At 39.6% G+C, this 14,817-nt stretch overlaps 1 protein-coding gene across 1 annotated transcript in view; it reads right to left on the bottom strand.

The window, feature by feature from the left end:
• Positions 1-10,222: 10,222 nt before the first annotated feature.
• Positions 10,223-14,817, bottom strand: part of LOC135985615 (pituitary tumor-transforming gene 1 protein-interacting protein-like) — a 28,953-nt gene continuing 24,358 nt past the window's right edge. Inside the window, exon 7 of the mRNA XM_065629116.1 lies at positions 10,223-11,848. Within this exon, the coding sequence (XP_065485188.1) occupies positions 11,799-11,848 (50 nt within the window). The 3' untranslated portion in view covers positions 10,223-11,798. The remainder of the gene's footprint in view (positions 11,849-14,817) is intronic.

Below are 14,817 nucleotides of genomic sequence, written 5' to 3'. Positions count from 1 at the left end.
TATTCCTGTTTCTGGCTTCCTCTAGATTCTTCATAGTTTTGGACTCTCAAATGAGCAGTGTTGTAGTGCCCAACCATTGCTACAAGCCAGACCCTGTGCCAGTGTGCTTCAAGGCATGGCAACCACACAGATCTCCTCCTGCCCTCAGAGGGTTCATCAAATTCTGCAGCTCCAAATATTATACAGGGATGGACATTTTCTCTCACTTAACCAAGTTCAGTTTTGGGTGATGGTGTCTAAATGTACTTTTTTATTGTTTACTAGAACCAGGATGATTCCACAGCATTGTTCTTTTTTTTTTTTTTTTTTTCACCTTTCACACTGAGGATTAAAGATTGGCCTTGGAAAGTGATAGCCAGTGACCTAGCAGGGCTTTCTGTGGTGCAGTGGTGTCCAAAGGTCATCTATATTTTCAAATAGAGAATTCAGCTGCTGTGATTCATGGTCTGTGTTTGATGTCAACAAGAACATCAGTCCCAGTAATGACAAACAGCTCAGGCTGCATCTAGCTTTCTGTCCAGCTGAGCAGCTTTCATATTAAGTAAATGAGCACAGTCTTGTATCATAGATCTTCCGAGAATAACTTGAATACAAGACTTGCTTTACTGTGTTAAAAGTGTATTTAAAAGCTAACTTATACTTTTTTTCTTGCTGGAAGCCCCGATTCCCAAGTTATGATCCTTGATGCGTCAGTATGCTCCTTTATTAAGTATATTTTTGTCTGTCTTCATTCAGGTGAAGTCACGTGTCTGTATTTTAGAGTAAGAGTTCATCAGGTAGTGCAACCAGCAGATAAAAGGAAAACACTAAAATGTTTTTAATCTATTTGGTGTACTGAAAAGAATGTCAGGAAGGAAATTTATGATAAAAGACATAGGTTTATGGCTCCTTTTCTTGCTTAACATCCTAATCTAATTTTGTACTCCTTCAAATGACAGTTCCCTTGTGATACTCATTTAAGAAAAGTAATAACCAGTGCAAAGATTAAAACCAACATTGTAGAACTAGTCCATCATATTCAGGATCCAAGCCCATCACAGGACTGTCTGATCACCAGAGCTGGTGGTGTCTAGCCTGGGGGCATTAAATACCTTCTCTACCCTGGGGGCACTAAATACCTTCTCTGATTTATCTATATTTGCAGGGATTATATATTCATGTTTTCCAAAGTTAAAAAAAAAAAAAATCTTTCCTTTTGAAAGAAAAATCATTCCTCGTGAATTAAAATTAAACCAGCATCGTGCTTTCCTTCAAATGGCCGAACTCCCCAGGGAGAGAGGCCAGGCCCAGTGTGGGCCGCTGCAGCTCCCGCGTGGCTGCACGCTCCGTCCTCCCCCCACGCCAGCACCAGGAACCACTCGGGGAATGGATTCCCCCCCAAATTAATGCCCCCCCCCACCAGGTGGTTGATTTTCAGGCAGCTGAGGGCTCTGCACTGAGGTACCACATGGCCTTCCCCTCTTCTGCTCCTGACACTGCGGAGAGAGAGGAGGGCCGAGCAGGGAGTGCTTCTTACTAATAGGCCTGCTGATAAACCTGGAATGGTTTAAGACAAAACAATATAGAAAGTGGCAAAAGGAGAACACTTTCTCAAGGTCAATATGTGGCAGAACTTACCCTGAAGTATAGGCAAGCAAACGGATCTGAAAGGTTTCATTTACTCACCTCTTCCTCTCCAGTAGTTTATAAATAAATGATAGATTCAGAGAAGAAATCAAGCGAGTTGCCAAACCCAAGAATATATGTCTGAAAACATTACCGAATCCATGTATTCTTCCAAATAAAAGCAAAGAGATTTCCATCTTCCACTATCTAAATCTGATTTATAACACACTTTAACAAAGGGTCTGGACATATTTTAAATGTTATGCAGACATGAAAATGAGTGCCTAAATTCTTGTAATTCTTTGTGTTCTTTTTAATTCCAGTCTGAGAACTAGACTGATAACATACTGTATAGATAACATTTTTAATTTATTCATTATATTCTGATAATTTTTCATATAGTGAATTAAATTAATAAACTGGTCATAGTCCTTTGAAGTTCAATTTAGAAAGCACCATATCTGCATGTAATAAACCCCATGTATCTATCCTCCCTCTTCTACTATCATGTCTAGTCACTACTATTAAAAGTTTTTTTAAATATTCTTTTGCTTCGTTTAATAGGGATTTTTACAATATCATTACACATTCTAATTGGGTGATTAGGGTTTTCATGCCATCTATAGAAATACAGGGTGAGTATCTAGAACTCTTACAAGTTATTTAAAAAGAAATTAGCTGAATGGACAGTAACATTTTTACACACACACACAGAGTGAGGAAATCCAGAGTTAAGAATTAGGCGGGGTTGGCACAGCGGGCTGCAGCCCAGAGCAAAGCCCCTGAACTAAGTGCAGCTGGTCTAGGGAAATCAACCCACCAAAAAGGGGATTCTCCAAAGCCTCTCTAGGAACAAGGTTTTCTACTATCCCTTACTCTTTTCAGATTTGAGAAGCAAAAAACCCTTGTGCTAGAGGGTTTTCTGCACCCAACCATTTTATCGCCAGTTTTGGAATATCACCATTCTGGGCAGCTTTGGCTGACCTTCATATTCTACGTTTGATGAGGAGACTCACTCAGCACTGGGGCAGCCTTGAATACTCTCCGTCAGTTTTGTGGCCCCATGTTCAAGCCTTACACACAATCTTAACATGACATAGGTGCCCTTAGGTAAGTGTGATAAGCTGGAGGAAACAATTTAACACGTCTGGGCAATGTCAGGCATATTACAGTTTGATGAAGCTGGTGCTTCTGATGTTCCTAGAAGGTGATGTTTAATAAAGACAACAGTGATCATGGCTGAGGGGTTCTGCCTTATGTAGATATCCCTATATTGATCCATTTGTTTTCCTCAGAGATGGGAACAACAGTAACAAACCAATATTTATAACAGCAAAATTGGAAATTAGCTTGGATCCTAACTACTTTCATAATTTGGGTATATGGGAGGTATTTGCCCCTTAGAAGTCATAGTCCAGCTGATCCCACTGACTCAAATTCACCATAACAACCTACACCAAGTTTTGGTCTCCTGTAAATCAACTTAATGTCCAGGACCAAGCCGAGCACTGAAATGAAGTGTGTGTTTCAGCAGAAGCAGGAGCTAATCAGAGCATACAGTTACCCAGGACTCCAGTACCCCAGGATAGATATTTAGCCTCCTTTTCAAAAAATATCTTCCTAAATGTTTTTATTCTGTTATTCAGGTAGAAAGCTCCCATTCCATATGTATAACAGCACATTAAGTAGTAAAAAATTAGCCCTGATAGGGGATTTCTGAAAGTGCCTCTAATGCTATTATGAATATTAACAATATATATTAACTATATTCATATATATTAATCTATATTAATGAACGAAGAGAAAAGTGCAAAGCAAAACAGAAATCTCTGAAAATAGTGAGATATTTGATTTTGGATACAGTTGCTTCTGGACTCCTTTGCCGTCATCCTGGGAGAGCTCGCATTAGCTCTTCTGGCCCAAGTCTCCATCAGCACAACTCCTACAAACTCATTTCTTTCCAGCATGGTCTCTGCAGCTGCCTTCACACGCAGAAATACACATGACACCACGTGAACATGGCTTAGTCTTAAAGAAGTCTCTTATCTTGGAGACATTCAACTATGAAATACCATGGAAAAGCAGAAGAGGTGGAAGATCACAGCTTGTAGAAATTCATGGTATATGGATAAATAGAGATTAAATTCTTGAACATACATGGCAGAAAATTCAAGTTCAGCACAACTGAGAAGATTACTTACGTCTTACAAGGTAAAAGCTGTGAAGGTATCCAAGTACATCATGACAAGGGACATTTCTCAAGATCCGAAGCAAATTTTCAGAATAAATGGGAGATAAGAGGTCCTTGCAACGGCAGGAAGAATTTCAAGGCTCTTATTAGATAAACAAGGAAGCAAATAAATGGCTGTAATAAGTGACAAACAGAATGGGAAAGGCGATGCAGGAAAAAAAAGAAGAAGTTACAGCAGATTATGAAGTCTTCTACACTTTGCAGAATTGCTCCCTGGTCTTAGGCACTGACTTCTGCCCTCTCAAGAGTTTCTCACCAGTTATTCTGACCTGCATAGGCTAAAATTAGCTCTGGCTGTCTGCACAGTGGAAGGGATCATCTGCAACTCTTACACACGTGGCTTCAGACAGGAGGAATGGGAAGCAGCCTTGAAAATACAAGCAATTCTCTCCTGGGTCAGATCAAAGGTCCCTTTGGCCAGTGTTCATCTTGCCTGGGGACATTCAGGAGGCTGACACTGCTGTGCCGACATCTGGATCTTTGCAAAACTCCAGCAGACAAACAATTACCCATGAGGGAAAAATGAGTGATATAACTGAGACCATGAAGTCTAAAACTCAGAAGTAGTCCCTCCTAATCCACAGTATCTGAGCTCTGCTGGTGGGTACTGAAAGATGGATATATTACTTTTTCAGACCATGAGCTCTGGCAGAACCCCGCTCTGCACTTGGCACTGCAGCCATGTGGAGGCATGAATGAGCCATCCCTTCACTAGCCTGCCCAGAAATGCAACCACGACAAAATGGTGCCATGCAGATGCCCACGTGCTTCCTCTTGCTCTGTAACTGCCATGAAAGAAGTGTAGCTGTACCCGCAACCCGCATCCCAAAAATGAGCAGAAGCAGAGGGAAGCCTTTGTCCTGCTGGTTCTGGCCACGTGCTGTTCAAATAAAGCTTCAAAGCAGTTCACTGGTCTGTCACAACAGTGTCAGCTCCGCCACAAAACATGCTTTTTAAAATAAGGTACTCAGTACTTGTGAAGAAAATTAATTAGAAGTCTATGGTAAAAGGAATTGCATTTAGGGAGAAAATGCAAACTCTGCAGTCCATTCCCCTCACACCATCCCTGAGCCTCAATTTCATTAACAATGTCATAGAGTCTGCAAAGTCCTTTTAGTAGCTCTTTTGCTAAAGATGACTAGCTGTCCAAGAGCTTGTATAATTCATCTTTGAACCTTCAGGCACTGTCTGTCTCTTTAGTCCCACAGCAGCTAGCTCCAGAAGGACTTTATTTCAAACTCATCTCTTACTAGTTTCATTGAGTGTGTTCTAGTGCTGGTAATGTGGGATTATAGTTCCGTACTCGCCTTATCCACCACCTTGATTCCTGTAAACTTCACTCATCTCTCTCCCTCCACTTTGAAGAGCTCCAGCCCTTTAGGGTCTCCTCATGAAGCAAAAGGTTTCAGGTAGCAACAAACTGACACCCCTTCATCTCCTTCCTGACACTCAGTATTCCGTTAGGGTTTTTTTGACTGTCATATGATTTCAGACAATTGCCAGCGATGACTCTCAGATCTTTCTCCTGAGCTGCATCACACAGGCATAGTATTTTTCCTCTGCTACATTACATTTTTCTACACTGAGGTTCACCTGCCTACTCACTCAGTTTTGTAAGTTACTCAGACTTCCCCACAACTCATCCTGTATTATCATCAGCAAACTTGGAGATCTCACTGTGGACCCCCTTCTCTTGGTCAGCACGATGCTAAGACGAGGCCTAGCACCTATCCTTGGGATACCCTACAGCTCACTCATCACCATTCTGAAAAATTATTTGCTCTCTATCCTTTAACAAGCTTTCAGACGAAGTTTGTTCTTAGAATCACAGAATACCTTGTGCTGGAAGGGACCTTCAAAGGTCATCCAGTCCAACCCCCCTGTCATGAGCAGGGACATCTTCAACTAGATCAGGTTGCTCAGAGCCCCGTCCAGCCCGGCCTTGAACATCTCCAGGGATGGGGCATCTATCACCTCTCTGAGCAACCCGGGCCACTACTTTGCCATCCTCATTGTAAAAAAATTTCTTCCTCATGTCTAACCTTAACCCCCCTTCCTTTAGTTTAAAACCATTACCCCTTGTCCTAGCACAACAGGCCCTGCTAAAAAGCCTGTCCCCATCTTTCTTACAGGCCACTTTTAAGTACTGAAAGAACACAATTCTTCAGTAACCTCTGATGTGCAGTATTGTCAAAGATTTTTTGAAAATCCAGCTGTAGCATACTCAAAAGGTGTATTTCATCTGTGTGTTCACCAGCACCTTCCCAGAACTCCAGGAGGTCAGGAAGGCAGGATTTCCCTTTGCAGATGCCATGGGAGCTCTTTTCCACACCAATCTCATTTGTCCAGTGCTTAACTGATCTGAACTCACTCTGTGGTGATGTAGATCAGTGGAATTTCAAGAATATACAGGAAGAAGCCTGCAGCATTAAAGAAAAACTTTGGTACTTCTGCAATAGGTAAAATCATCACCTTGAAGATTACCACTGCATCTTGAAAAGTTGCAAACCTTGTTTTGGCAGGGCTGAGGACTTGAGAGGTCATCTGGTTATAGGAAGTGCCAAGTTCATACTAAGGAAAAAGAAGTAATGAAAAGAAGTACTGGGAGCTCGAAGGACATTCTCTTTGAGGACAAGAGTGGTGTGTGTATGGGAAATAAGTAACTAGGGCTGGTCTGAGAACACCAAGTGCCTGATTCTATTTCAAGCCAGGTGACAAGTAGGGGTATAAGAAAGGTTGTCCTTGAGATGCAGGTCAGAGACATAGTTAGCTCAGGAACTGTGACAGAAACAGTGCTATGAAAATCCACCTCAACTTGGGGTAATTAAAAATTTCCTAATCCTTTTTGCTGCGCTGCTACTTGACAGCTCCTTGTACAGATTGGACTGAAGGTCAAAGTTTAAAAAAAAAAAAACAACCCACAAAAAACCACAAACCAACATGCCTGTGGACCAACTGCAAATAACTTTATCTTCATCCTGCATCTTACTTCATCATGTTAATACACAAACAGATTCAAGCTTACATGGTTCTCAAAGTGACTTTGCTATTACTCATTTATCTGCCATGCAAGCACTTGACTCAAAGTGACAGCTCAAAAGCTCTGTCCTCTATTACTTTTCCTCATTGAGAAGCAATTGCTATATCAGCAAGAGAAAAGCCACTCCAACATTTGATTAATAATATATACTGATGGTCGAGACATTCAGTCAGAAGACTGATAAACTTGCTAAGCTGCTGAAATCCACTGGCAATTTCTCTAGGTCTAGACTTACCTTTTACCCTTCCCACTTTATGGAAGCTCAGCTAAGACACAACTAAATAGTTTATTTGTAAACTGTGTCAGATTGGTCAGGAAAGTTTGCAATTTTCAGTCAGTCTTCCTATAAACAATAAGCCTGGTTATTGATACAGTAAGTGAATCAACCTGAGAATGCTCAATATGGCAATATAAACTGTGTATTTCAATTTCTATTTTAAATGACAGGACATAATACAAAAGCAAAGCTCATCAGATGTGCAAAAGAAAACACCTTTTTTTGACCACTGCTCTATCATCTCCCCACTACCTATTCCCTTTTGCCTTGCTTCACATCTTATCCCGTTCATGGATGGTTTGGTTCATTCACTGCTTGCACATTGCGCAGCCTTCACCACCTCACTGTGGCTTAATGAAACAGCGAAGAGGCAGAGTGGAACAAATAATTTTGTTCTTTTCTCTGATATTTAATACCCATTGTAGGAACTCAGCATCAGAAAAGCAAGCAGAGATTGGGTTTTTTTGATAACTAAAGTGTGTTGTTGAGGACAAATGCTCTTGAACTCACGCATAACCAGAGATACATAATAAAGACATGCAATTGCTGCCAACTTCACCCATCTCCCCAGGCTACTGACCTCCCAACTCCCACTATGATCATCTTCCCATCATCTCCCGTCTGAGTATCTTTTTTCCTCTTCATTCTGACCTTGTTCAGCCCCTGACACGCAGAAGAGGGAAGAGAAGAACAGCATGCTGGCTGATTCTATCCCACTTCTTCCTGGGCCAACAAAAGAAAAAATCTCAAGAACTGCAGGCTCAGCTGGGGGCACTGCCAAGCCAGAGCCACCCTTTAGGCACATAAGTGGTGTAATCATCTGTAGTTTGGGTTGGAAGGGACCTTCAAAGGTCATCCAGTCCAACCCCTGCTCATGTCCCTGCTCGTGGCAGGGACATCTTCAACCAGATCAGGTTGCTCAGAGCCCCATCCAGCCCAGCCTTGAATGTCTCCAGGCATGGGGCACCTACCACCTCTCTGGGCAACCTGGGACAGTATTTTACCACCCTCACTGTAGAAGATTTCTTCCTTATCTAAGGAACTGCAGTTTGGCATACTGATTTTTTGAAAGGATAGATGATGAAAACTATGTATGGGAGTCTGAAACAAAGATACTGTAAGAAAAAAAAAAAAAAACACCAGAAAACTGTTTTTCAAAATTATTTCCATATGTCTACTTAATCAAATAACAATGAAGCAGACCATGGTGCAAACAACTTAATGGACTCATTGTCAAATCCAGTATTTCAGAAGTGGCAACAAATATGTTCCTGTGTTAAGGTAAAACAGCATGCTTCAATCTACTAAAATTCTATTTACATACATAAATTACACTCAGCAACATTACTCTTAAACCTGACCCACTGAGGTTTCAGTACTGGAAGTTCCGTTGAAAGATAAACACACATTAAGTTTCTCACTTCTGAGATTGCTTTTCTTTTCAGATAGCAATACCTTGACTACTAAAATTAACAAGCAAAACCCACTAAAATAGAAAGCGTAAAGACAGAGGAAAGAGAGAATAGAGTGTGAACGAAAGGGAAGTCTGAGAAAAACAGATTATTAGCAGAGGTATTATGGCTCTCAGGCTTAGGTTACACCATTTTCCTACTTTAGTTTTATTGTATCCCTTCGATCTCTGTTGAAAAAGCATGAAGGAGGGGAAGCTTATACTGAAAGTGCTAAATGCCTTTGTTCACACACCTGAGAACCAAAGATACCATGTTAACTCGTTCTACAGCTGTTTTCCCAATTACTTGTGGCTACACTGAAATACAAAAAAAAATAGCAACCTTTCTATTGATAAGCCAAATCCAGTACTTCTGTAAAAATAACAAATACTGACACACAGGAAAGCAGAGAAGGCTGCAATTAACATACTGAAATAAGGATCCAATTAATTGCTCCAATGGACACAGCAAAAAAAGGTTAAGTAATCTAAAAAGTCTGGGGATTGTTTGGGGATTTTTGCATTTTCTATTAAGCTTTAATGCTGCTGTCCATGATAGTCAAATTAACAGCCTTGTCTAACTGTGTAAATAAAATTATAGAATATTAGAGGTCCATCTTGACATTTTGTATAAATTATAGCCTACACTACAAAGTTAAGGTCTCGTATATGGTAAGTCTGGTAAAGATAAATTTGCCCACAACTGTACCTTAGGAATGCCAAGCTAACACAGTGTATAAGATTGTACAGATTCACTTAACCTTCTCTTTAGATGTAACGCAACTATTCTCCAGCAATGCAGCACCCATTCTGTATTCTCAAAATATTTTAGTTATTCACGTACTTTACTACCGTTGAACTTGTAAGAAAGGTTGTCCCTCCTCCCCCTTTTATTAGAATACATGACAGCCCTTCACATACTGTAGCAGGTGTTGAAGAAAAATGCTTTTCTATTAAGCCAGGAATGTCACTACTTGGGTTGTGAGACAGCAGGCAGAACTTCATTTTTGCCAAAGTTATCTCCAGGGAAAACCATCAGCATGTTTTATTTCCACACTATCAACTCACTCTTATCACAGATCATCATTCTTCAGAGACAGCCATCTGAATAATACTTCAGACTTGACAAGAGCTGATAGATGAAGAAACATAGATTAAAAAAAATCAGTGCCTACTAATAAAGTGCTGAATAGGAGTTCAGAAGGAAAGAGGGGGAAAAAAGGAAAACTGGACCATTAGTCCATTAACACTAGTTGTAGTACAGATTCAGGAACTGGGAAACATTTTTATATAAGCTCCTGAGAACTGTATACAGAAGTACACAAACTGTTCAGGGGTATATCCAGTGAAAGAATGGAAGTGAACACTGTACTAAAATCAGCACTGAGTTACTAAAGCCAAAGCAGAGGCAGGTTCTTTGGCACTGGAAGGAATGGCAATTCACCTCATCACCCACAGGCAAGACTTAATTCCCACCACACCTATGTGCTGTTAAGACGTTATTCTTCTATCAGAAAAACAGCAAACAAAAATGCATCCTTTCCCTTCTCCCAAACTCATAACTGATCACTTCTTTTAAACCAAGTTAACCTAAAAGTGTACAGAACAACAGAACCAAATTAAAGTGTTTATTTTAGGAACATTGATAAAAATAACACAAACATCTTCAATACTGTACATTGGTTTACTGGATAATATACAGCAATGGAAGTTATTTAAACTGTACAGAATAAATGGGTACTTGCATTAGACTATGCAGGAAGAAGAGCTCTCTGTTGCATCATATTGGTAAGCTACTAAAAATGCTTAATGAAACACTGCTATGAAAAGACAGAGAAAATAAATCACATTACAGAAATATCAAAAGAACAATCAAAAGTTTAAAAAAAATACTGCTTTCTTACTGTACTGGGGTTGGCTGAGATGGAGGTAACTTTCTTCAGAGCAGCCCAAATGGTGCTTCGCTTTGGCTTTGTGTCTAGAACAGTGCTGGTAACACACCCCTGCTTTGGCTCTTGCTGCAGTGCTTACACAGCCTCAAGGTTTCATCTCTCCCCACTCCACCCGCTCCAGCAAGTAAGCCAGGGGTGGGCAAGACACTGGAAGGGGACACAGTTGGGACAGCTTGCCAGAATGGACCAAAGGGATACTCCAGGCCATACAACATCATGCTCAGCAACAAAAACTGAGAAGAGGGTGGGCAGAGGTCTGCTCCTGGGAGGTGGCCACTGCCTATGCATCACTTTTCCCCCCCATCTTCTTTTTCTTCACTTATTAAATTGTCTTGATCCCCACACCCAAGAGTTCTCACTTTTGCTGTTCCCATTCTCCCCCCGAATCCCACTGCAGGGAGGGAGGGAGCAGCTGGGTGGTGCTGAGCTGCTGGCCAGGGTCAACCCTGGTAAAATGCAGAATCTCTCTTTTTTGTTGATGATGTGTTAAGCTTACCAGAAGAAAGTGTTCACACAAGCTGATGTTTCTTCTTAAATTTAGGCACACAAAACTACATTTACTTCAAGAATGACCATCTTCCAATTTTGCAAACAGAAGTAATTTCTTTCTCACATCAGTAATATATCCAAAGTACACATTAACATTTTCACAACTGAGTCGAATTATTCAAAGACAAGTATGCTCCTCTCAATCCTCAGACATTACACTCTTGAAGATCTTTTTCCAGAGGGGCTAAAACTCCACCCAGTTCTTACTATCGTAGTACATAAGAATGGGCCTGGTGTATTTTCTCATCGGTACCAACATGAGCTATTTCTGCTGTGTGAAGCTGTGCTTCCCTGTTGCATTTTTATCAAACAAATATAAACCAAAGAAAAAACTTTAAGATTTCTTATTCAGTTAAGACCGAATTCAAACACATGATTGCGACTACAAGTCATCTACGTCAAGTAACTAAACACAGTTTCGAGATAAGGAAAGATACTATTTCACAATTAAATGTCACCATAAAATTCAGAAACTGTTTCAACAACCAAAAGCATTTATAAAAAAATTACTTCTATATAGGTAGATGATAGAAATATATATTTCATGAAGTCTTTATCTACTCCTAGTTTTACAACCAGGAAAATAAAAACCTTTGCAGAAAAGAGCCCAAAAGGCAAACGAAAGCAATCTTTCTGTATTCTGGGGTTACAGCTCTAGTGGAAGGTGCTCAGCTTTATTCATTCTCGAATCTGCTGTATGGATTATCAGAATCCTGGAGAAGACCTGCAAAACAAAACAGGACTGCATTTATCATTTTCTCAGCAGTATTATAAAAAAACCTTGAATTACTGACCTTACTGTAATAGATACTCCAACTAACAGAACCAAAAGGCAATTCTTGTCTTGCAATAGTTCCTCTATTACTCAAACACTCAAGCATGATAATAATTTGAAAGTGTTCTTAAGTACTCTTCTCAGACTATTATCATGAATAGGTATTTCATTATTTCAAAGAGAACATTTCTCTATGAAAAATTCTTATGGAAAAAGTATTCTCATTCGTGAGGTATACCCTACAAAATGCATTTGCAGGAGAGTCAAATCTACAAAAACCTAAGCACAGAGATGGCTCAGGAAGAACATATTCAGACTGGTCAGTTTATAAATTCAAGTTACATTTTAAAAGGATGATGATCTTCTAGTAAGATGCTGCTATTTTGATTTAGTTCTACTTTGATGATACAGAATCATCTGTCACATTCAGTCATTCACAGCATTTCTGCAGCAAGACAATAATCTCCAAGAGCAAATTAAGATCACTTCTACATGCACTAAAACCTCTGAGGACCAGAACAAGAGCATCACTTAACCCAGGCTGCAGTATGTTTCCATTATGAAGTTTCCCAATTATTTTTACCACAATACTGTCACAGAACACATTGCAAAGCCATCCAATTATACCAAGTGTTTGGATGTGCATAACATCTTCTGTAAGGGCTGGTTGAGCAATCGCTGTTCCATATAGCAATTATTTCAAAGAGACTTCAAACCACACACCAGATTTGGGCTAGGCAGAAGTGCGTGCTGAAAATAAAGGAGTCCCATGAGAGTCTATAGCCCGATCTTTCATTGTGAAAGAATAGGAATATTACCGCTATCTTTTCTACCAAGATTTTTATACTGATGTTTGGCAAGCCTGGATTCTTCTCTAGCTCATTTGTTTAGGACACAGAGAAAGAAGACAGCTAAGCCAAACAACCTCAGTTCACAAATGTTCAGCTTCACAACAGTTGAAGGGAAAGATTATGCTGCCCATTCAAACCTCGTAAGAACTCCCCTCAGACCTCTTCATACCACACACCTCTGTTCCACATGCACCTGCACACAGATATTGAACATTCACTGTTCTCTCAGAAGGCTAAAAGCTAATGGCACTGAAGGCAGACTGTACTTTTGTCTACCTTGCTGCAGTAGTTGCACTTCTTTTGAACTGCCATGTAATTTTAAGATGTCAATCAAGAAGCACAACTGCTTAGTGCTGATTATTGTATCAGTAACCGCAACTGCCTGATAGGAAACAGCAAATATTAAGGAATAAGTACGAAAAAAATCCTGTAATTACTGAAATTGACAAGATCACAAGCAGTAATTTTGTAAAAAGTTAAAATCAAAACCAGCCCTCATACATAATGGCCCTTACTTAGGGGCAAGCCAGTCACATTTATAAGGTTTCGGCCAGGTAACATGAAATACAGTCTATTTACCTGGTATAGAACCTTGCATCAAATTACTACCCCTTTCTGTAATTGCTTTAAAAAAATAAGCTTTTAAGCATTTGTGCAATAAGAATATGGTTAAATGACAGCATTGTCAAGAATTATCTACAATATTTTGAGTTCTTGAAATTTGTATATTTTTTAAACTTTTAGAAAGAGTTATTCTCAAATTTTAATCTTACCTTTCATGCATTTAAACAGAAATTGTAATATCCACTAAGTCTAGTCCAGCTGACAAGTAAGCTAATATGGAATAAAGAGCTCTTACCCTTGGCCTACTATTAAGTGCTTTCAGGTAACAGTCCTGCATTAATGTAATCCCAACCCAAATACAGAGGAGAAACATGTACTTTATTTCCAGAAAACCGCCAATTCCTCCTTCCTCCAGACACGTTAATACTTTGGGAGCTATGATCTACGGATCTTTACATATTTAGTTACCCAAAAGACAACTGAGTAGTCCAATTTTCAAAATTTTTGCAGGACTTAGGGATTTCAGCCCTTCCAAATACAAAATGCATCTAACAATATTTACAGAAAATCAACAGCACTAGAAATTATGCAATGTCGATTGTAATAAAAATGTTAAAGTCCCTGCACCCAGTAAGTTCCACTTAGAAATCAAAGCACCAAACTTAAAAAAATTCTCCATAAATTGGCAGAAGGTGGATCAGATTCCCTGACAAAATTACTTTAAGTTGCATATTTCTCTCTACACAGTCTGACAAGCGCTTATTATGTCTTTCTTGTATTTCATTCATGACACAGACTTGACACTTCTTAGCTTAGAAAGAAGCACTGTAAAACTCTAGACGTTTTTCTTACAGCTTAAACAGCTGGAAACCAATGGAAATGATGTTCTACATCCAGCAGTGCCCATTTCAAATTAATCAGAGTATGGTATAAGACTCCTGATAAACTTTTCCTATACCCCTCTGAGGAGTAAATATACTTTTATCTGCCCCTCCACCAAAACTCAGACAAAAGCCATTTTAGATAACTAGTCCCCGTTTTTCAAATGAACGCGTCATTTTACTCATTACTGCAAACACCATTCCCAGTAGTACTTGCTTTAATATTACTGATTATACTTAGCAAACAGATATAATTACCACCAGACTTAGTACGTCGTAACTTATAGTTTTGATCCATTTTACTGCACAATACTGAACGAAACAGAACTTCAGAAATTCATCTCCCAGTAAAGAAAGTACTCCAAGAGAAATAGGAAGCCCTCCTTCCAAACGAGGATAGCCACAGAGGTTACAATATCTGATAAACCTTGCTCTCAAATCTGCATCCAGTCCTTAAATTTCTTTTATCCTCAGCATTCTAAGTACATCATAAGATTATATTAAGTGAGAGAAGGGAGACAGCAGCTCATCACTTGCAACAATTCTTACTGAAGTTGTATCAGGCTCCACTAAGTGGACAAAAACAATCTAGAGAGACATAAAAAAACCGGGATCATGACAA

The sequence above is a fragment of the Caloenas nicobarica genome, chromosome 2 (assembly GCF_036013445.1).
Source record: "Caloenas nicobarica isolate bCalNic1 chromosome 2, bCalNic1.hap1, whole genome shotgun sequence".
Lineage (NCBI taxonomy): Eukaryota > Metazoa > Chordata > Aves > Columbiformes > Columbidae > Caloenas > Caloenas nicobarica.
The sequence above is the reverse complement of the archived record's forward strand: the minus strand, read 5'-3'. Positions and strand labels throughout refer to the sequence as shown.